This window comes from Pseudopipra pipra, chromosome 20, assembly GCF_036250125.1.
Source record: "Pseudopipra pipra isolate bDixPip1 chromosome 20, bDixPip1.hap1, whole genome shotgun sequence".
Taxonomy (NCBI): Eukaryota; Metazoa; Chordata; class Aves; order Passeriformes; family Pipridae; genus Pseudopipra; species Pseudopipra pipra.
In genome coordinates, this window is record NC_087568.1 from 2,632,798 (window position 1) to 2,656,169 (window position 23,372).

At 49.6% G+C, this 23,372-nt stretch overlaps 1 protein-coding gene across 1 annotated transcript in view; it reads left to right on the top strand.

The window, feature by feature from the left end:
• The first annotated feature begins 4,595 nt into the window (after positions 1-4,595).
• The window catches only part of GPSM1 (G protein signaling modulator 1), a 69,907-nt gene continuing 51,130 nt past the window's right edge, over positions 4,596-23,372 (top strand). The window contains exon 1 of the mRNA XM_064676712.1: positions 4,596-4,706. Within this exon, the coding sequence (XP_064532782.1) occupies positions 4,648-4,706 (59 nt within the window). The 5' untranslated portion in view covers positions 4,596-4,647. The remainder of the gene's footprint in view (positions 4,707-23,372) is intronic.

Consider the following 23,372-nt stretch of genomic DNA (forward strand, 5'->3'; position numbering starts at 1 on the left):
CAGGATGTATAAATATGCACAAAGCAAAGGCCAAATCCTCAGCTGCCACGTGCACCCAAACATGAGGGAATGTAACTTGGGAGAATTATTAAGGTCTTGGTGTGTGTTTTCAGGCTGCACAAGGAGAAGGGAGGAGGGGGAATAAGGCCTTACCCTGGGGTGGGGAAAGAAAATTAAGAGCCCATTTGCTGTTACTGCCCAGGTTCTGGGAAGGGGTTGCATCCAGCTTTGCTGCCCAACAGGCACCTCACCCACCCCCCAACCCGGGCAGCAGAGCTCTGGGGGTGAATGTGAGCCCTGCAGAGGGTCTCTGTGCTCAGCAGTGGTTTCAGGAGTGTCTGCACACAGCTGAATTATTCAGAGAAGCTCGTTACTCAGAGCTTTTCCTGTGTGTCTGTGCTCCAAGAGGTTTTAAAAGAGACAATCATAGTCAGCAAATCAACTCCTCACTCTCAGATGATCCTCCTCATTTCAGGTATGAATAATATTCCTGGCTGTGAGTCTCTATTACAGGTTATCTGCAGATTGTAATAACCTTTTGTGCTTCTACTTTGGAGATGAAATAATGGTTCCTCACTGAGTCCTTCTCTCTGATCAAAGGAGCTTTGTTGCCTTAGGACCATATTCAGGGGAAAGAAGGATTGTAAAAGCTCTTGAAAACTGTAATTCCTTTCCAGGTCCTGAAAAAAGAAAAGCAGTGTGGCACAGCAGTTTTATTTAGACCTGTTCAATCTTTCAGAAGCATGGAGGGCTCCATTCCCCAAACACAGACACTGAGCCTTGTTCTTAATATGTTGTTTTAAGTAAAGGAATAGCTAAGCACTCCTGCTGAAACCCATCCCAGTTTCCTGCATGGCTCTGGGCTGTTCTGAGGAGACTGTTGCTGCAACTCATGTAATTATGTTTTATGAAAATCCCAAAGCCAAAGCAAATGTTCCTGGTTTAGACAGGCCGTGTGTGGCCCTGATTTGCAAACCAGCCTTCACACCCTCCAGGGGCATTTCTGTGATTCCCTTTTTCTTTCACAAGGCCAACTCCTCTCTTACCCATCTCCACACTGGTGTCAGGCTTCTTCAAACTACTGTGCTGGAAGCTCAGTAACACCCCAAAGACCTTCAGACATTATTCTTTCCCCAGGAGGGACAGGTAGAAGTTGCTTTGTTATCTTGACTTCACAAACTAGCACGTGGCAGCACCAACAGTGATGTTTCACAGGAAAGCAGTCCAGGCCAAGGCTGCCCATCATCCCCTCACTTCCAGCCCTGTGTCCCTTGTCTGGTCCTGCATCTGTCCCAACAAACTGGGAAAGAACTGGATCGAGATGAAAACCCCCACTATGAGCTATCATTTCCTGCACACAAGAGGAAGTTACATCCTCTGGGGTATTCTGATATTAGAAAGGTGCAAACTTCCTCAAAGATATGTTTATCCTCATCTAAATTCATGGCTGTGAAAACATCTGATACCAAAGCCAAGACAAAGTTTCTTCAGTTTTGCTGGGTGATTCTTTTTAGTTTGGTTTAAACTAGAACTTCCTTGCAGGCTGCCTTTATAGGGATATAGAAAATGGAATGCTGGACAATAGCAAGGTGCTTTTGGAACCTGCCTACTTGAAAAAAAAGACAGTGCAGACTATGGTGATTAATCCCAGCTGTTGCCAGAGAGAGATGAGGATCTACAGTGCCAGTTCTGTAGTGATTTCAGCTGGGGGCTGTCAGCTTCGGGAGCTGAATTGCAGAGCTCTTTTTGCACATAAACCCCAGCAGAGGCCCCCAGCAATCCATTCCATGAGCTGCAGGAAAGATGCCCTGCTAATTAAGATAAATCTTTGTGTTTTGGAGGGAGTGCCAGGCTCTAGTGTGTCTGGATGATGAAGACATGGAGGTACTGGAGGGCTGTTCCTGTGTCCTGGCAATCCTTAAATGACTGGCAAAATTTACTGTGTTTTCTATCTTGCTGTCTTCCCCTCAGCCTCTCCCAAGTGGAGGGAAATATGACGATAGTTAGAGCCCTTCCATCTTGTGTTGTGACAGCTTTGGGTATGAATTTATAAAAGAAATACTAAGAACTGCTCAAGAAGTGTTAAGGATCCTGCAATCCTATTATTTAACACTGTGATTCTGCCTGTAAGTGAAGGTGTAGAGACACTCAGGAACTGGGAGGAACAAGATGATGAGCCTTAAGATTGCGGGAACAAAAGGTGTTGGAGGTGCAGAGGTAAATAATGTCTGACAGAAATGAACCTGCATTGCCTTTGATGGATTCTATCCCAGTTTCTTTGTATCCTACCCTCTTCTTCATGATCCATTCCTCCTTTTTTCCACCCTGCAGCAGCCCTTTTCATGTCTAAAGATTAGAGCTCCACTTCTTGATGTTATCTGAACGAATCGATTGCTCACACCTTTTTCTCAGAGGTCACACTTGTCACATTCATCTGGAGCCTCTCTAATTGCTCCATGTCCTTCCCAGCACATGGCACAATGTGCACACAGTTCACCAGAGGAATTAGTGGTATTTCTGAAGTACTGGGGCTTCCTTTCTCTCTGTGCTCTCATAATTTGCCTGTTCCATTGTAGCCAAGCAGTGGATCTGAGTTGTGGCTCAGGTCCAAGTCCCTGCAGGGAGCCCTTGGCATGAACATGTGGGGTTAACCAAACCCAACCCACAGCAAAGCAATTGAATTACTTCATCTAACGAATTCAAATCTATTGTGACCTATTTGCCACTTCTACAAGAGGAAGAAGAAGCTGGGTTTGTCAGATGATAAATTATCCATTGCAAATTCATGAATTTGAAGGCCAGAGGGGACCATTATGCTCATCTCACTCTGCCCTCCTGCCTAACCCAGACCCTGGGACGTGACCCGGCCATTCCTGGGCCATTAACGTCGGGGTGACCCCTTTGCCCAGAGCTCTGTGGAATATTGTGTATCTGGCTGGAGCCCAAACTGGAAGCTGCCTCCACCCTCCTTTCCCTCACTCCCCTTTCCAGCATTGTTTCTCTGAAGGGCAATTCCTCTCTCTGCCCACACGCAGGGAATGCCAGCCCAGCATCCTCTGTGGCTGGGGAAGGGCTGTAACCAGTGGCAGCAGCAGCAGTTGGTTTGCATCTTTTGCAGTAATATTCTTCTCTTGAAGAGGGGCTAGGGAGGGGGGAGGCAGGTTCAAACACCCGCCCTGGAAATCCCAAAATCTTTTAGGGCTGAACAGTTCCTTTTTTCCATGTGCCTGTGAAAAGCTGCTCCAGGATGTTTGCTGCTGTCAGGGAAACCACAGCCTGGGTAAAAACTGGCTGCTGTGAGGCACAAAGTCCCAGCCTGGCCCACAGGTTGGTAATGGTCCTCCCAGAGGGGCTTCTGTGGCAGAGGGATTCCTTATTTTTGGGGTGATGAGGCACCCAGGACACCATCCCACCTCCCTGGGTGAGGAGGCAGCTCTCAGCTGGACGCTTTCAGCTTTCTCTGCTGTGGTTTATCTACAGGACTGAGACTATTCCAAAGCTGAGACACAGACACAGGTTTGTTTATGGGGTTTTGTTTTGAATTCAAATGCCCAATCAATTAGCTCTCGGGAAAGAGGCTTTTGTGGTTTGCTAGTGGGGTGTTATGGAGGATGTTTTTTCCCCGAGCAGGATCTGGGTTTACTCTTGAGAGAGGGGTTTTCAGCAGGTCCCCAGGGTGAAACAGTCCAGTAAGCAAGTATTGCTCTGGATTCCCTCCAGCCATGGGGTTGTGTGTGTGCAGGGCAAGCTGCTGGAACCCAGACAAAGCCACAGTTTATAACTGTGCTGCTCTGGGGGGGGGGGGTGTGTCTGTGACGATAACAACATTTAATTTGCTGTTGCTGGGTAAGTGGCACTAATTTTCAGACAGGCTTCTGCTGAGTGACCAGCTCACCAACTTCCACAGGGGCATCTCAAGCCTTGGGAAACAAAGGGAGCTGGATGCAGTGTTTGAGGATGAGCTGCATCCACCTCTAGATAACAATTTAATAAATATTAAAGGCCACGAGGTTCAACAAGACACAGTTAACTGAAAGGAGATGTTGTGGGATGGAGGGAAACACCCCTTTCCCAGGTGGATTCCTCCCTACCAAAGACAGCGGCCAGTCTTGGCTTTGTGGCTAAACCTGCTCGTGGCACAGCCCTGCCAGGTCCTGCTCCCAGCTGCTCCTCCTGGCTGCCTCCAGGTGCAGACACTTCCTTTCGGGGCCAAAAGGGCTTTGGCTCAGCCAAAACTGCTTCTCCTAATCATGGGTTTAAGCGGCTACACCTGGCGCGGGTCAGACCCCAGCGGTGCTGTGCCACATCCCTTTGTCCGGGCGTGCCGTGGGAGCTCCCGGGTGAGCGGTGAGGCACCACAGGGGTTGGGGACAGGGAGGACGAGGGGATGTGGACGCGGGGGACGAAGGAATGCGAACCCGGGGGAGGAGGGTGACCGCGCGGAGCCCGGGATGCGGCGCCCGGAGCCCGGGATGCCCCGGCCGGGGCTCGGCTCCCCCGTCCCACGCCGTGCCGGGCGGGAGGCAGGGCCGGGCCGGGCTGACATCAGCCGGAGGAGGGGCCTGCCCGCGAGTTTCTTTGCTCGGTGCATCACTTCCCGGCGCTGCCATACTCCGCTGCCCGCTCCCCGCCGCGGGGTCGGCGCCCATGGCGTGCCCGCCCGGCGGGGACAGCCCGGGCTCCGCCGCCCGACGCTTCTACTCCAGGTGAGCCCGGTGCCGGGAGGAGCCCGGTCCCGGGGCGAGCGGAGCCCGGCGGCAGCGCGGTCCCGGCCCCGGCGCTGCGCCCGCCCCGCTCGGCGCTCAGCCCGGGGCAGCGAGGAGCTGGTGCTCGGGTGGGGATCCGGCCGGAGCAAAACGAGAGGAGTCGGGAAAAACGCGCTGGGGCAGCTCCCGCTCGCGTTCGGGTGGTGGGAGCGGTGGGTGCCCGGTGGGTGTCCTTGGGAGGGATCGGCTCCTCTGCTAGAGGAGGGTGATGCTGAAGGCTGGTCAGCGCTGGGTGTTCGCTGTGATGGCACTGCAGAGACTCCCAAGTCTCAGCTTTAAAACTGGGCGCTACAGGAATTCGCACAAGGCTGGGAGAAAATAGCTCCCGGCTGTTTAGCGTTCACGGGAATGCCGTGTCTTGCACATTCTTATCAAAGATGAAAAAGGCTAAAAACAAAGAAAGCTAAACGAGTCACTTGGAGGCCTTACAACGTTGTTGTTCTGCTGTTCATCCCTGTGTTTTATTTCTCCTCTGTCAGTCAGAAGTGGAGGTGATGCAGTAGCTGGACTTGAGAGCTAAAAAAACCAAGAATGCCTTAAGTGTATGAACTACAGTAGCTTTTCATCAGTTCTCTTTCCATGCTCTGCAATAATTAGTACCTACAGCTAGTGGGTTGTCTTGTTTAATGAGTGTTGGTTCATTAGGGCAGCAGGTGTTTCTCGGTTTTGTTATATTATGTAGCAGCTCCTGGGAAAATGAAAGGAGAATGCAGAGTTAAAACCATTGCTCTGCCGACTCTGGTGGAGCTGGATTTTAATCCGACTGAGGCTTTTTCTTTCCTTCTCTTTTTGTTTTGCTTGGAAACTTTTTTGGGACTAGATTTTGGTCATTTCTGTGAAGGAAATTCTAGTGTGGGGCTGAGTCCCACTAACACGAGCCTGTCCAGCACAAAGAACACTGCTACCAGCTGTTAGTGAGGACAAATAGAAGAGAAATGGGAAGCACGTCTCCTGTGGCTTATCTGGGTGTTTTTGGCAGGGTGTGTGCTGTTAGAAGTCCCTGCTGTGCTTTTCAGGCCTTGAAAGTAGATCTTGGTGGAGCCTCTCTGTCCTCACTGCACTGTGAACTGCACTGAGAGTTTCCTCCTTAACTCCACTTGCACTGCAGTGTAGAAACTTGTGAGTTGAAGTAAATGACTCTGAACTCCATCTGATAGGCACGTCTGGGTGACAGGGGGAACCTCAGGTGGCAGTTTGGGTGGTAAAGCCATGGTGACTGGCATCAAAGCCATCTGATTTTTGTTTGGTTGGTTGTTTTGTTTTGTTTTTTTTCCTGGGAACATTAACTCAGATGTAAGAACTGCAGAAGGTGCCTGTGCAGGCAGAGGGTGCCAGACCTTTTCTGTGGAGTCTGGGGGAACTATGGCCCTTCTAGGACATAGGATGGGGTGGGAAGATGTGTGCCCCGAAGAAGTGCAAGTGTTTATTTGTTTTACTCCATCCCTCAGTGTGTCCCTGAATTCAGCCCATCCTAAACAAAGGCATCTGCTCTGTGCTGGCAGCAGAGAATCCTGGTGCTGACAGGGCCAAACTCTGCTATTCACAGAGCCCAGAGCTGGAGCCTGTGCTGCAGCAGTCACACAGCACAGGTGGTTTTGCAGAGGAGCCCCTGTGCAGCTCTGCCCTTGCTGACCTTCCTGATGCCACTTGCTCCAGCAGCACTGTCAGGCTCCAGGAGGACTTGTTGAAGGTCCAGGGCTCTGGAAGCAGCTGAGCAGTCATGACTCTGCAGGGCTGGTGTTCCTGTGGTGCTCAGCTCCTGGTGTTGGATGTGGGGTCTCTGCTGGGGCCTGTTGGAAATGTCAAGCTCTGGGATTGTGCTCCACAAACTCGAGTCGAGCAGGTACTACATGAGCCTTACCCTCTGTGGGGTTCTGAGCTGGTACCAATTTAAGTGCATCAATTCAGCTGCCTGTAACCTCTGAGGACTCTTGTCAGGCAGAATTGGGCTGTGGGAGCTGTGAAGTACCTGCTTGCAGGAGGTGTCCTGCTCTTTGCTGCTGCAGGTGCTCTAACTTGCCTTTTTGTGGTGGCTAATTTGGAACGTGTAGGAAGCACCAAACCCTGGATCATCATTCCTGAGAGTGACAAGCTCATTCCAGGGCCCAGTCCATCAGTGTCCACAGAGCTCTGCTGGATTTGGCCCTTTGCTTTATAAGGCCACTCTGGAGACTTCTGGGTCTGGGAGGGAGGCATGGGCACATCCTGGGAAAGCCATCGCTGTACTGCATTGCCATCACGGAGACATTATTGATCCCACACAGAAAGAACAGTAGATGATGCTGCAGTCAGTCCAGAAATGTATTAATCTGGCATGGGAACTCAGATAAAAGCACACCTTGTTCCTTCCTTTCCCTTCTCTGTTTTCTTGCAGTCTGTGTATATTCAATATCACTGTTGGCTTTTGTAATGTTGGAAAACTTTTCTTGATTGTGTCATAAACAGTCTCCATCTCGCTCATTAGTGTCACCACAGCGAGGACCTGACCTGAATGTGCATCAGGCAATTAGAGAGTGCTCTGAGCACCACTGAGCTCTGAGAGGAGGCATCTTCCTCCTGTTCTGATGGGAAAACTGGTGTGGAGGAACTGCTGGCCTTCTGACAGGGAAGGCAGTGAGAGAGGGAGCAACTCAGCTCGGTGGTTAAGGCAGAATAAACTGGTGTTTGCAGAGAAAATCCACCATTGGGGTGAACTTCCCTCTGGAGTGGGTCCTGTTTGCTTTACATGTATCCAAGGGATCACAACATGAAATATTCTGATATTTCCATACTGCTAGTTGTTGTAAACTGTCACAGCTTTTTAAATCTGGACTCTATATAGCTCTCCTATTTCCAAGAGGTGGTGTTTAATTGTATCTGCCCCAGAGGTGAAAATTAGCACCAGCAGCAGTGCTGGTTTTGGGAAAATGCAATTAGCTTCTTCTGTGGGATTGGGAAAGGGCTCAGGTGCACTACCAGGCCTTTTGCCTCTCTTTTCTCTATAGAACAAACCTGAAATTGCTCAATTATTACATTGGAGAAAGCTGGTTCAGAGGTTTCTGAAAGATTCCAGTTTTACTTCTGTAGGCCTCTGCCTGAAGGAGACTGACTGCAGAAGGATGTGAAAAACAGGACAAACATTTCTAAAATAGCTGTGCTGCATAATAGGTGGCCTGAGCAAAAATTACATGATAGCTTAGCAGGCAGTGTTGGCAGTGCTGGTTGTGCTGACATCTCCTTTGGGACATTTTGAACAACTCACTTGTACTTTCAGCATTTGTGAGTCATCTGATCAAGCCCAACGTTGTGGTCAAGCCCAACGTGGAGCCAAGCAGGACATTTAGTCTCTACCACAGCAGGGAGAGGGACCTTTGCTGGTCAGACCTTGGATTTGGAGTCAGTGCCTGGCTGCTTTGCAGGTTTCCCCAGGACCTCGGGCATCCTTTTTGGTGCTTCTGTGTTTCACCTTGTGGGATGGGGGGGGGGAAGGCTCTGTCCCTGCTCCCTCTGGATAAGGAAGTGCTTTGTGCCTGTACAGTGTGATCCTCCTGTTCCCTCTGCCCTGTAGGTGCTGCTGCAATACAAACAGTTGTGTCTTCAGGGTGTTAATTGGACTTGGATGTGCAGGTGGGAACGGAGCTGAGGTGATTCCCTGCCTTTTCCCTGTGCTGACTTGCACCCTGCTGACTGAAGCTCTGCCAGACCTCCTGCTTGTTGTGCCTCTCCTGGGTGAGAGCTGTCCCTCTGGATGCTTTATCCCGAAATTGTGAGTGTTGTACAAGGCATTTGTGCCAAGCAGAGTAGAAAGAGAACTTTGTGTGTTGGCCACGTGTTAGTGGGTTCTGTGGAGTTCGCTCCCGAGTCAACTGAAGTTAAGTAAGTTTGAGTCTTGTGTGGCCTGAGGGCACCAGTTCCCTGGGAGATAAATATTAATAATCTATTGATCACACCAGAGCCTGGCTGAACACAGAGCTGGGTCTGGAAGTGAGGCAGTCATGGACCTTTCCCACCTGGAATGTTGGTTGTGAAGCAGGAACAAGCTGTGCTACCTGGAGCTCCATGACCAGCTACTGAGGTACCTTTTGCTACCTGTTGCATTAGTCATTGGATGCTTCCCTCCTGGGAAAGGGTCTGAAGGAGCTCATGGCTGACAAGGGAGGAGGGACACTGTCCAGGAAGAGCTCTTATAACCAGGAGATTTGCCTTTGGATCATGGTGACCAGATGTTGCAGTTTAGTTCACTCCATGTGTGCTGGGTCCCCTTCAGGCTCCTGCTGGCTCCAGGTCTTGTCAGAACCTTGGCTGGTGTCTGCAGGATGACTTTGCTTATGCCACATGAAGATCTTGTGGTGTAATTAATTTCTGTTCTCCTGGAGGATGTAGCCAATTAGGGATCTTCTTCCCCTTATTTTCAAAGTTAGGGGAACTGTGCTTATTATACCAAAGAGGATGAAAATGTGTTATGAAGGCTGAGAAATTGATTCGTTAGAGAAGAGGGATTTTTAAAATCCTTTTTGGCTATTCCTCTCTTGAGCCAAATGCAGCTGGACCATGACTTGCTCTGGTGATGACAGCAGAGACTTGGAGGTGATGGGAGAGTAGAAATTTCTGGATGAAGGAGACAGGAACAGGCTGCACAGCTCTGTTGGCCTTCCCCTCCTCCAGTTCAATGATGTGTCCCAGATGTTGGATTTAGTCCTGATATATTACATAAACCACAGGGGAAAGCCTTGCCTTGGTGGTGCCTTGAGGATGAGCAAAGTCATAGCCAGGAGCAGAAAGGCTTAAAATTGGATATGCTGGTAAAAGTCTGGGAAATCAGCTTCTTTCCTCACTGATCCAGGCCTCAGGCTTGGAGGGAATAATCTGCAGTTGGCTGTGCAGATAGGAAGGGGATTTTTATTTTTTTTTTATGGACTGGGACTAACAGAATGACTTGGTTTGTTAAATGAAGATCAGGATGGACGATGCTGTCCTACTTGAAGAGCAGTTTTATCTCCAAATTGCTGCTCAGGTGTTCCTGGTGCTGTGTCCCATCCCTCTGTTCCAGTCCTGCTCTGATCAGCCAACCCAACTTCCAGAGTTCAAAGCCACTTGCCTGTTATAAAACCCCTGCCAACCAAAGCCATGAAACCCAAATTCCTCCTGATCTGGGCACTCAGGCTGCACATCCCAACCACAAAGTGAGACTGGGGAATTCTGGGCCTGGGCTATTTATTGTCAATGAGAAAGCTTTCCACTGACTGAGCTGCTCCCTCCCTTAAAGATACTTTTAATGAAATGTTATTTGGCAGATCTAACTTTCTAACTGGCTTAGATTTAACTGGTATAAGTGGGATTATTTTTTTTTTCTGATGAAAGAAAAGTAGGAATAATTTTGTTGGAAGGCTACTTAACATTAGAGTCACGTCTGTCTGGTGTTTGATGTAATAAGCTGATAGAGTGCATAAAAAAAAACAGGCCAAAAAACCCTCCACAGCCAGAAAGTCACAAGTTCTTAGTGAGGAGAAGGGGAAAGGGCCAAGGCTGCCTCTAGTTTGGAGCTCTCTAAACAATGCCCAGCATTGTTATGCAACTATCTAGGGAAGGAAGTGAAAAATTATCATTACAGTGCAGTTTCAAGGGCAATATTAAATGAGCAATTTGCAGCACAACCCTGTACTTAAGTGACTTAACTGGCTTCTCCCAGGATAAAATTAACAGGGCTGGTAAGGGCAATAGCCATGACCTCTGTTCCCACCAGGGGGGGAGCAAATACGGGCTCTTCTTGGAACTGAATCTGAGGCTTTGGACTGAGAGCCTTCAAAGTGAGCAGCCAAAGCCCAGCCAGTGTAATGGCCTGATCCTGTAAGTGCCTGACTCATCCCTGTCCCACTGAAGCCTGGGAAAGGGGGAGCAAGCCTGTGCTGAAGCATCTTATTGATCCTTAATTCACTGGAAGGAATAAAAGGACCCTCTGCAAGGCCCCAGGAGCTGGAGCAGCAACAGAAACTCTGAATGAATGACTTGGCAGGCAGTGCTACTGTCTGATCACTACCTGATCACAGGGTAGGAGCAAATAGCTTAAAAATCATCTGCTATTCCCAGTTTTCTTTCAGCAAGAGGATTTTGCCCAAGGATGCCAGCACTGGAACCACAGGACTTGCCAGCACTGGAACCACAGGACTTTCCAGCACTGAGATCAGGCTGTGTATATCTAAAGAACCTTCACCTTCTGTGTGAATCAGTAGCTCTGTGCAGCTGCTACACCTGGAGGGATTTTTTGGAAGAGGAGTATTGGATTGGCTTGGTTCCCTTCATGCTTTTCTGTTATCCTTTGCATTTACACCCTCTGGAGCAGCCAGAGTGGCTCTTCCCTGGGAGTTTGGGGCTAATGCAGGGGAAAGACTTAGAAAATGGCTTGAAATGGGGAAAACACCTATGTTACACTAATAGCATAACTCAGGGTAGAAGCCATTTCATATGGAGCCCTGGCTCCACCTGGGAGCAGATGTTTTGTCTTGGAAGCTGCTTTTAAAAATGCATGGATGGGGCTGGGAGCCGTCAGCTGCGGTCGCAGTTTGCTCTCTGAGCCGTGGAGGATGAGGCTGTGCTGTGCTCCTGGGAGGCAGCTCTGAACACACAGGGTGTGACAGAGCTCCTCTCCTGCCCCGGGGATGCAGCTCCGTTCCCCTCCCACGCTCTGGCTGCCAGGGAGCAGAGCTGGCTCGTGTGAAAGTCGGCCCCTGTCTGGATGCCGGGCAGAGCTCGCTGTGGAAGTGGGACCAGCTGCTGATCCATGATGGGACCCCAGGGCAATTCCTCGATTTGCAGCCTCTCTGGTGCTTGCCTGCCCTGGGGAGCCTGGGAGGAATGACTGCTGCTGCTCAGGGAGACCAGCTCTGCCATGGGCAACACAAATAATTAATAGTTGTGCTGAGCTCCCAGGGGGAAGCTCCATCCCACAGCTGGGACAAGCAAGAGATCTGTGTGTGTGTGTGGTGCTGATTAACAAGGCTTCACAGCCACGTGTGTTTACAGGTGGATAGAGGGTTTGCTGTCCCAAGTGGCTTCCCAGTTCTATGTTTCCAGGACTTTCCTGACACTCCTGTGAGTTTTGCAGAGCGCTGGGCTGGATTTGCTCCCAGCAGGTGCCACTTTTTTGTGTTTAAGAAAAGACTGGAAGTGGCACTCAGTGCCATGGTCTGGTTGATAAGGTGCTGTTAGGTCATAGATTGGACTTGGTTATCTCAGAGGTCTTTTCCAACCTTGCTGATTTTGTGATTTCTGAGTGTTCACCGGGACAGCAGGAAGAGACTCAGCTGCTGGTACCTCCCTGGGCATTTTGGTGCAAATTCTGTGACTTTCTGTGCTCTGGAGCAGCTTGAGCCCAAATTAACTGTGGGGCAAGTTTCTCCTGTGATCCAGGATGCAGAGTTGAGGTGGCTCTTTGTGCATTCCATTTGTGGAATATCCATTCATGCCTGAGGAGACCTGAAAAGTGCCGATAATATTCATCTCTCTGGGCTGTTTGTTAATTCCTGTTATTCCTGGTTTGTATTGCTGTACTGAGTGGATCCTGGCAGGATTACATCCATTCCAGGGGTTCAGAGTGCTTGGTAAACATCAGTATTTTATTGTAGCCTTTCTGGGAAATATTGTTCCTGCTTTCAAGGGTGTGAAATTGTAGAGTCTTTGGAGTGAAAGAGAACGGAGGTGGCAAAGCTGGGAGCTGAATGTCCTGGCTCCCACTCCTTCCCTTCAGCACTTCCTTACCCTCGTCACTGTGAGGGAAATTGTGATTTTGGAGACCTTGGCTCCATCCTCTCCTGAGCTGTGCTGGGCAGTGCAGCCCTGGTGCTGCATAAAATCACAACAGCTCTGCTGTTCTCCTTAACGTGGGATGGAGGTAAAAAAGGTTGTTTTTGAAGGGAGTTCCCAGCTGGTGAATGAAACACCAGGCTCTGCCCATTTTACAAGGTGTGCCTTGCAAGTGTGGTGGGAACACTGCAAACCACAGGGAAAGGAGCAGCCTGGGTGGCCCTGGGGTCTGGTCACTGGGAAGAGCCCAACTCCAGGTACTGGCTTGAAGAAAGCACAACAGCCTTGAGTTTTTAAAGTACTCAGGCACCTGTGACTCTACAACTTCTCTGTCTCTCAGGGTTTGGGAAGAGAGGAGGTAATTTAAAAAGGGAGAGAGAGACGCAGAGAAAATCCTGCAAGTTAAATTGCATAAGTGAGTGGAGTTCCTGGGTGCTCTGCCTTTGGGGTATGGTGAAAGATGGAGGGGAAAAAAGCCACACATTTGTTACAGTTGGGCAGGAAGCATTTGGGATGGGCAGGAGCTGCCAGTGCTTTGAGGAGGATCTTGTCATCACTGGACTCCAGCAGTGCTCTTGTAGTTACCACATCACAGCTGGTGCAGCCTCAGGAACAGCCCCTTTTTTAGCAACTGTCTGCAGAGATTTGTGTGGAGAAAATGCACTGGGGATTTCATTTTGCTGCAAAACACAGAGGTCCATCAGATTCAGCTTGTTCATCAGCCAAGCTTTCTGCAGCAGGAAGGCAGGGATACAAACCACCAGCAAATGAATTCAACAGATGAAAATATGGAGCATCGTAAGTCACGTGTGTTTCTCTTCCCCCTTGTGACAAATAAGCCCTGATTTCAGCAAGGAGCAGCTTGGGAAGCCCATGTGCCAACATCTTCTGGAGAGTGAGCGTGGACTTACATCCATAAAAGCAGCTGAGTGTCCTGGAATTGTGCTACTCCACGTGCACCTCAAGGCATTTCCTGGCCTCTGAGTTCAGCCGAGTGTCTGAGCTCCTGCCTGGCTCTAAATAATAAAACATATGAGTTCACTGGGATGTGCCCAGAATTTCAAGGCCACAGCCCTTGGCCAGCTTTTGTATGAATTGCTTCCATCAGGGCAGTAATCCAGGAAAGTACAAGCATGAACTGGTTCGTTGATGGAAGTCTGTGGTTTGGTACTTTCCTGGGTAAAGCCCTGGGAGAAGGGAAGGCTGCTATTTTATCTCTGTTCATCCCTTTGATGTGCAGGCAGGGAGTGCAGACTGAGTGTGCCAGCAGGGACCACAGGCTCTGAGCAGATCGGGGTCCAGAGGGAGCTTTGTCAACATGGTCAACTGTCTAAGGGGTTAATAATGAAGTGGTTGAAAATACCCACTTTTTCCTCTGCTGCCCTGGAAGAAAATGAAAACTCACTCTGCAAGATGTATGTTTTCTTCACCAAAACCACCCTTTGGCATCGGTGTTTTTGGCAGAAAGTTTCATCAGTCGTTCCAGTGAGTGACGGTTTTGCAGAGACCTGTGAGAGATCTTGCACAAGGATGAGGAGTGAGCAGAGAACTGATGTGTGTCCTGCCCTTTGGCTCTCCCCCACGCTGAACAAAATGATTCTTCTGTGGTGGAGGTCTCTTTCTGAAGGACCCTGGGTGAGGTTCTCACCAGACTTGGACAGGTCTGACTCCAGCTCGGTGAAGCTCCGAGCCCACGTGCAGAGGGCAGAGCTCACCTGCCCAGCCCAGGGCAGCTGTGTGAGCAGCAGCCTTGGGAAGAGAAGGGAAGGGAAGGCAGGAGATGCTTTGCAGACCTGGCTCCCAACAGAACTGAGTCATTTGTCGAGGCTGACGGCTCTGGGAGCTGGTTGCCTGAGGCAAGTGTGGCACCCAGACAGGAGACTGTGAGAATACAGCTATCTATACACACAGAGGAGAGAAAAGTAACAGCTCAGGACATGTGACTGGAATTAAAGTGGAAAAAAAAAAGAATTCCCAATTAAAACCATGTGTGTTGGAGGATCTAAGTGCTCCTGAAAGGTTCGTGGAGGATGTTTGTGCAGCACAAATGCAGCCACTCCATAATGCCCTGGATTAAAACAGGCAGGCTCTTCCAGCACACAAAATCCGTGGGGAAGCTGTGTTGTTCCTGCATGGCAGCAGCTTTCCCAGCCCATCACCCTTATGGAGTAAGGTAAGAGCTGTCTTGTCACCTGTCTCCTCCTCCCTGTTGCTGCTCCCCAAGCACGTTTCTCTGTGCAGCCTGGTGCTGGGCCATGTCTTTCTCTCCCTGCTGGATGCTGGTGATGTCTCTCTGCAGGAGCAGAGATTTTTTTTTCTGAAGACTTGCATTATTCAGCTGTCAGGAGAAATGAGCTCCCTGAATTTGGGCAGATCTGTGACCGTGGTGCTGTATCCTCCCTTCTCTCACCAGTGAGAGGCAGGAGGGGAGCAGTGAGTTCTTCCAGTGCTCCAGAGCAGCAACCTGTGGTCTTTATAAAGCCACAGCAATACCTGTGAGGAACTGCCCTAAACCTAAAATAGGTCTGTGGAGAGGAGCCTTCCTGCTGTATTTGGAAAGTCTCTTCAAGAAACACGATGTTTATACCAATTAATTCCTCCTATGGAAGAAGAGGACCAGAGCCCATTTCACAGATGCAAGGGCACACTATGCTTTGCTCTACATGGCAAACTCATATCACAGTATGTGCTGGCTGGCTGTTTACACACTGACTGAACTGCACTAATGCCACAGCGTTGGAGCAAAACCTGCTGTGGGGTGTGGGGAGGAGCAGGACTTGCCTCCCTGCACTGGATTTGTACAGACGTGCCAAGCGTTTCCAGGGTAGGTGTTACCCATGGAGCTATACTGGGACAGAAGTGCTAAAAATCTGGGAAAATGTGGTGGAGGACTCAGCCACACAATCCTCTGGAAGCAGTGGAACCAGCTTGCTGGGTGCTGGAGCTCCAGGGTTCCCTGCAGGGGCAGCAGACACCCAGCACAGCCGGTGCGAGACGGTGGGTCTGCTCTCCTTGGATGAGCCGAGTGTAATTCTCCCCTGGCATGTGAACTGCTTGGCTTTCTGGGAATCCTGCCATGCTTGCAGATTGATGGGATGCATAGATTTTTCCAAAATGCCATGGAGAACCCAAACCCCCTTCTGGTGCTGCTCTGCTGAGTCTGGTATTGCACAGAGGAGCTGCAGAAACAGTTTATAGAGATGCTGGCATGGGCTGCAGTGGACTCCTGGCTGATATCTGAGCTCCTGGGGAACCTCTTTCCTGGTTTTTCAGACAGATGTGGAATATTATCTTTACAAAACCCAGAGGGATGCCCTGTGGCTGCATAGCAGCCAGGGAGAAGGGCAGTGTCCTGTGTGAGCTCTCCCACAGTTGGCCAAGGCAGCCTTTTAAATGCACGAGTGGCTCTGGGCTGATGTCTGATTTTTGGCACCCCTGGAATTTTCAGGAAGAACACAACAATGCTTTTAACAACCCTCAGAGCAGGAGACAGCTGCAGAAAAACAATGTAAAATTGGTGCAATCTGCTCTGCTGCAGCTTTGCCAACAACACTCTGTCCCAGTGCCTGGCGACGCTTCAGCCCGGCCACGAGCTCTGCCCACGTGCCCTGTGTGACCCAGGAGAGGCACCTCTGTGGATTCCTCTGGTTTGGGCATGGAGGGCTGTAATGACCAAGAGAGGAACTGTCACAGGCTCTGGCTCGATGTCACCCTCCTCACAGGCTTTACCAAATGGTCGTTTGAAAAAGAAACTGCTGCTTGTTTGGATTCACTGGACTTGTTTGGTTCCTGCTGTTTGCTTTCCAGTGACTTCTGGAGGAAGATGAGGGTTGTCTGGTTCTGTCACTAAGGTCACATCCAAACCCCTTTCAGGTGTGAGTGCTGGTGCTGCAGAGCATCCTCAGCAGCCTCTTGGTGAGCTGTGACTGCTCAGCATCTCCCTGGCTCAAAGCCTGGATGGCCCAGAATCAGGGTGTGAGTTTTCTGATGGATCCCAAAGGCCCCCCTCTCTTGGACTGAAACACTTGGCTTGGGGCAGACGGAAGCAGATGAGACAGGAAGGGAACAGAACCAAATTGGCTGTAGGTTGCTGTGGAGTCAGTGGAAAAAACCCTGGTGTGAACTTTGTCATCGTTTCCTTTCGTGCTGCATCACGATGACGATCCCTTTGCTGTCCCCTGAGTGTGATCAGTGCTTTGCAGGGGTCTGTGGGCAGGAAAGAGGCAGCATGTGGGGAGTGTGTGCAGCCTCCAACTGCTGCAGGAGGTTTGGGATGAGGTTGGGCATGGGCAAGGAGCTGGGACAGGCAGAGGTGGCTTCCTTTGTCCAGCAGGGCTTCACTGTAACACAGTCCCTGGTGTTGCTGGGACTTGGCAGCACCTTTTCAATGTGCAGTTGTTTCCCTGCTGCAAGTCCATGCTCGAGGCAGGAGCAACTGGCAGAGGAAGGAGAAACAGGGGCTGCAGCTGGAGGGGTTTCCAGGCAGCTTGAACTGAGAATAGACCTGGGCCTGTGGCCTCAGCGTTTCTGGGAAAACAAGACTTGCTTTCACTTGGCTTCAGAGAAGGAGTCTGAGTGCAGGAAAGAAAACCTCATCCAGCCCCTCAGCCTGTGCATAGAATAACTGGAATGATTGTGCTGGTGGCACTTGTGGAGCTGAGCTTGACCCTGCTGGCAGCAGGGGGGTGGCAGGACCCTGGGGCAGGAACTGGGCGAGGCTGTGATGCTCTGCAGTCCAGGCTGGCTCACAGCTCCAGCCCCTGCCCATGTTCTGTGTCTGATCTGAGCTGTCACTGCCATGTTGTAGCTTCTCTGTGGTCCATGAGGACTCATCCCTCATGGGGGGACATGGAGAGGACAGGAGGGGCCAGGCAGCCCCCTCTCCCACCCCAGGAGAGCATCCAGGCTGCTCCCATGGGAACTGGCTACTGAGTCCCCACTGCGTGTCTGGAGGGGACAGTTTTAGAGAGGAGATGTTTGCACATCTCTCATCTCACTTACAGTGCTTCTGAACTGGGAAAGAGAATCCCTCACACCAGATCCTACCCATTTTCAGCAGTAAGTTTGGCATGAATGAGCCCCTGTATATTGGTGGGTAGTAGAAGCTGAATGGCATAAATCAAATGGGTAGCAAATAAATTGGCTGTTTTCACTGTGGAGTTTTGATGAGCCAACTATTTGGTTTTTTTTTAATGTATATGGCAGCTGTAACCCACTGTATCCCACAGCAGGAACACTATGCTGGTTTAAATCACAGCATATATTTTAGTGAGAGGATGTGTTGACCTAATTGCCAAAGTAACTTTATAATGAAAAGCCGTTCAGCCTGCATGCCCTCCCTTGCTTTCTGGAAGTAACTGAAAGACATAGATAGCACTTCACTGCTGGTGAAATCATCCCAAGAGCGTTGTTTTGTGGCAGTGTGATGGATTCATCTCGTTAGAGGTGTTGTACGAGAAAGCAAAACACTCCTGGAAAAGCTCAGGAAGCTTCCCTTGGTGTGCTGAGTCCATCTCAGACCTCTGTGGTGAAGCAGGAATGCCTAAAATCCCCTCCTGGTGCAGGTGCTGCCTTGCCTGGAGCTCTGCAGGGTTCTGTGGTCTGCAGGTATGAACAAACTGCTGACACACAGCTGAGCATCCTCCCTTGTGCCTCCTGGGAACCAAAGAGCATCCTCAGGCAGGAGCATCATGACTGCACTAGCATTTGGCAGGCTGGTGCTGCTGGCCCCTGTGTTTATTCATCTTTTCCTCAGATGGCAGGTGGTGGTTGGGTTCATACCCTGCTGATGAGCCACACAAAGAAATTGTATTCCAAGCTCTTCAGAAGGTTTCCTTCTCACTCTCCTTGAAAGCAAGTTCTCCTCACTCAGTTCCCCTTCAGAGTACTCTTGATCAGTTCATATGCTTGGTGGATTTATAATAATTTTTTTTTTCATTTGGGAGTCAGAACATGTTTTAATGAATTAATTTTCAAATCAGTATCTCCTTAATCATCATTTCCTTAGACCCTGGGAAGTATTTGCATTTTATAATTTGAGTGCTTTGAAACTGGGTATCAAATGAAACTGTTAACCAGGATGAGATGAAATCCACATTTGCACCTTAATCTCATCTGAGCATTTTCAAGTGCTGGAAGTTAATTACATCCATCATGGCCCTTTGATATTTGAGTAATTTTGGAGCACAAAGACTTAAATTTGTGCTCATTGCCTTTTAGAGATTTCGCTCCTCAGATGACACAGAAAAATTTCATTGTGCTCTCCGTTCTTCCTGTGGGTCCAGCTGTATTTGTGGGAAGGATTTGGTACATGGAATCAGGATAATTCTTCCCTGTGTATAACTTAGTGAGAGCCCAGTCCCTCCATGTGCAGACCAGGTTTCCAGAGGCCATCTTCAGCTCCTGGAGCTGGGGGCATCATGCTGAGCTGGTGGCACGAGCTGTGTGAGCGTCCTTGCCTGGGTGGAAGATGCTGCACCTCATTCCTGATGGATCAGCTCCACGTGGCACTTGGGAGGGAGGACCTGGAAGAGGTGCTGGGAGCCAGGGCTCCTGGGTTCCTTTCCATTCCCTACAGCTGACTCACAGCAAGGCATAATTTGCCCACAGTGCCTTTAGCTGCCTTTTTACAAAATCAGGTAATTGCTGCCCTCACACTTCTGCGAAATATTTTGGGGTCCTTAGGTTGAAAAGTTGCTGCACCTTCCAACTCATCATCATGAGCTGCTTCACAAAATGCTCCTAAACCAGCAAATAACTCCCATCTGCCCTCTGTTCTCCACATCCCCGTGGATCAAAGCCACAGAGGTTGTGTAAGCAGGGGAATGCTGGATGACTTTTGCTTTCAAGCAGGCAGTGGGGAGTTTGGATTTGAATTTCTGACAATGACGCAGCTTGTTGGAGCCATTCTGCATTGAAATGGGGTCTTATTCGCTGCTGCTAATAAGAGGGTAAATGCAGCTAAATACAGCTGTCTTCCTCACTGTCATTTGGTATTTATTAGCAAATATGCAGTGGAATTGAATCCCTTGTAAGTACTCTGCAGCTAATGGTAGATAGCAATTAGCTGAAATGACTACTGTGAGCACTGATGCTGCCTCAGTGAGGGGAAGGGGAAATCTGGAGCCAGCACACACACCCAGCAGCTTCCAGAACTCCCTGTAGTTCTCCCCCCTGGATTCTCTGTTTCATGCCCTGAGCAAAAGACTGCAGTGAAAATCACTTTGTGTGGGTAATCCCTGGAGCTCCAGCTTGAGCAAACACCTCCCCAGCAGCAATAACTGTGTGTGGATATTATTATTTTCAGCTCAGGGGTCACTGAAAGGACTCACTGCACTGCTCCTACCAGTGAAAGTGTGTGGAGTGGAACCCTTCTCCCCTCCAGATGTGCTTGGGACACAGAGCTGCACAGATGTGAAGCTGGCCCAGACACTTGGACCCAGTTCAGAGGCAGGGGAGGAGAGGGTTCAGCATTCATGGCTTCATCTTTGACCTCTTCCTCTCCAAACAAAACAAGAGGTTTGTTTCCTTCCCCTCACTAATAAGGTGACATGTAGGTGAGAGTGTCCCAGAGGTTCTACCCTCTGACTGGAGGGGAACCAGCTCCTGTTTCAGACTTGCAAAAGTAGTTTGGGTCAGGCTGATTTTGTGTATATCTTGATTTGTCTGTCCCCTTCCCTGCCAGCCTGTGTTTGATAAATGCCTTGCAAGGAAACTGCTTGTCAGGAGGGGATTAGTGCTGGGGATGTGACGTGGGAGGGAAGGCAGGGGCAGAGCTGCAGGAAGAGCTGGCACAGGGCAAGCTGGACACATTGCACTAGAACTGGTCTGGGGAGGGAGATAATTAATTGAGCATTTTCATTAGTCCCCTCCCAGGCTGCTACTGGGTGTGTTGATGATCTGGAGCAGTACAGGGGAGGATGAGTATGGAGTAATGATTGGAGAATGATTGATATGTGTGGTGTCGTGGCAGTGGGGTGATATTTAATGGTAGGAAGTTGAAAGTGTGTGTATTTAGGGGCGAGTAATGAGATTTTCTTCTCAGAGATGGAAGCTCCTCATTTGGGAGCAAGAGGGAGAGAGAGCCAGGTGTGGATGTGCTGGTGACAGAATGATGTGAGTCCCCAGGCTGGGATGAGGAAAGTGTCACTTGATGAGCAGTGAGGACCCTGCCTGGGGCAAAGTAAGCAGAGAGATACTGCCCTAAGCACCACTGTGAGAGTGCCCCAGGCAGAGCAGAGCAGCTCAGTCTGGCTTGCAGTGCTGGCCCGAGGCTAAATAGGATATAAACTCACCGTGAATAAATTTGGGCTGTGCTTCTGGACCAGCTTTCCTCGTGTAGGTGAGCCCAGGAAAACATTTGGACCCCTTGTCAGCAGGATGGGCTTTGGCCCAGGGGAAGCTGAGCTGGTTCCTGTGGGGTGTGAACTCCCTCAGGGGAAACATCCCTGGGGGTTTGAACAGCCCTGCCCTGGCTGTGTTACCTGGGGGTTCAGAATCATCAGCTGCCTCTCAGGTACAGGAGCTGTGTGAGGGCTAGAAAAGGAAATTGCTAAAGGGGAATAATTCCCAGCTTGATTAACTGGCAGCAGGTCCTTGAAGAAAGTAATTATTTAAATGCATATTTAGTTAGTTAAACCAGTGAATATGCATTTCCACTGAGCACCTGGTAAACGTGATTCCTTCTTGGTTGGGGAAAAAATGTTTAATTGCCCCTGTCATCAGTGCTCTGAAATGACATTTATTTTTGAATAAAACTGAATCAGATTTATCAGTGAGCAAGATGCTAAAATTGCAAGTAAGATGCTAAAATCTGTTGCTTCACTGATTCATTTCAATAGATACACTAAGAGGGATTTTTTACTACTGTTGATGGTTTTGATGTGGTTTTTTTTCCCCTGCCTTACCTTCTGTCTGAAAGCTTGGGCTTTATTCCTGACTTTAGAACTACAACAGCTGTGATTGGGAATGAGTTTTGCAGTCGCCTCCACTAATATGAATCAAATATCTATAAATATCTTTCCTTTTCCCCTTTTTTTTTAAGGCAGTTTCACCTTGCAGGCAAGAAGAGGTTCTCTTGCCCTGTGATACTTGCAATATTTAAGGCAGCAGACAACTGTCTCCGGGCTCTGTCTTGTGATATGATAATTTTCTGTGGAACCTGATGGATTCATTGTCAGCAGTGACAGCAAGGCAGCCCTGACTGTGTGAGAGAGAAGGTTGGGGTAAGACAAGTTGAATTGCTGGACACTTTGTGTTCTCTTCTTTTTCCACCTGCCTGGAGTGGAGCAGGGCTGAGGTGGGAGCTTGAGGTCAGTGCACATCCTGTGATCCTGCAGAACAGCTCTTGGCTAAATGCAGCCTGCACAGTTGTTTTCCAGCCTAACAGGCTGTGATGTTGTCCATGCAGTGTTATTTTCTTGGAATATTTGGCAAGGGAGAGCAGGGGGTTTGTTGGGAGGTCTGACTGTGGCTCCAAGCTTTTGAACTCACCTTTTCAGTAGTGTTCCTCCTCTGGGGCCCTATATCATCACACAGATCCTAATTAGAGTGTTTTGACAGGAGTCATGGTGATGATTGTTAATGGCACTGGAAACACCTTGTGCTGTTCCCTTTGTTTCTCCCTTGGCAGTGTCCTTGGCATCCCCAGTGCTCCCGAGGCCCTCCCTGCCTTCTCCAAATTGCCTCGTGGCTTGAAAACACTTGATGTGTGAGAGTCTTTGCATTTTGCTTGTGAACCTTTTGTGAAGGCACATTTCTGCTCTTTTAATTCTTGCAGCGAGCTTGCCAGCAGCCAAAAGGCAATCTGTGCTCCAGCTCATCATTAGCTGCTGTCTGACAGTGACAACGACCCCGGGAAATCTTCTCCTTCAAGGCGGGAGCTGCTCTTCCCATTCTCAGCAGTTTTCTGCCTTCAAACAGTTTCCTTTCAAAAGGAAGTTGAGGAGGAGGGAGGGAGGCCCTGTCTTGTGTTGGATTGGGAAGAGATTTCCTCCTCCCCGTCACCTCATGGTGGGAGGTCACCCCTTTCTGCCTCCTGAGTGTTGGAAGCAACATCATTCCCAGGTTGGAGAGTCCCAGCTGTTGCACTGGTGGGGATCAAGTCCATCTGCCGATGTTGTGCCACTCACTCATCCCCCTGGCAGAATTCCAATGTTTGTGGCCAAAGACTGGGTTTATATTTGGCCTCTTACTGTCTTTTTTTTTTTTAATAATGTTCTTTTTGTTGTTGTTTCTTAAACACATACATTGCCCTTTTTGAGGGACCTTTTGCAGAAGGATCTCAAAATGCTCCAGGAACCTTCCTCAATATTATTTAATGAGGGGGGGGTGTAACCCAAGGTGTGGAGGACCTGCAGGACTTAGTGCTCCAGCTGGGAAGTGATGCTGGGACTTGTTGCTGTACACACCAGCCCTGTTCTGATTCCTAGATTACAACTGGTGCCACCAAAACTTTGTTCTTATCTGGGCAGATTTGACATAGTCTGTCACCTTCCTGCAGTCAGCAGATGACGTTTTAAGTGTTGGAGTCTTGTTTTGGTCTGGGACTGGATCTGGGAAGGTTGTTGGACCTTCCTGGCTGTTTGTGGTGGGCCTGGAGTCTGGGAGGATCTAACTGGATGATTTTTATGGTCCCTTCCAAACCAAACTGATTCTGTGGCTACTTGGAAATCCTGCCTGTCTGGAGGAACAGTGGTTTTCAGTGGTTTGGGGCAAGGCTTATGAACAGGGGCCACTTCAAGTGACCTTCACCCCCTCCCCTGTTCAGAGCCACGATCAGGGACATGCTGTGCTGGGGCTGAAAAGGATGAGTGTGGTGGGAGAATC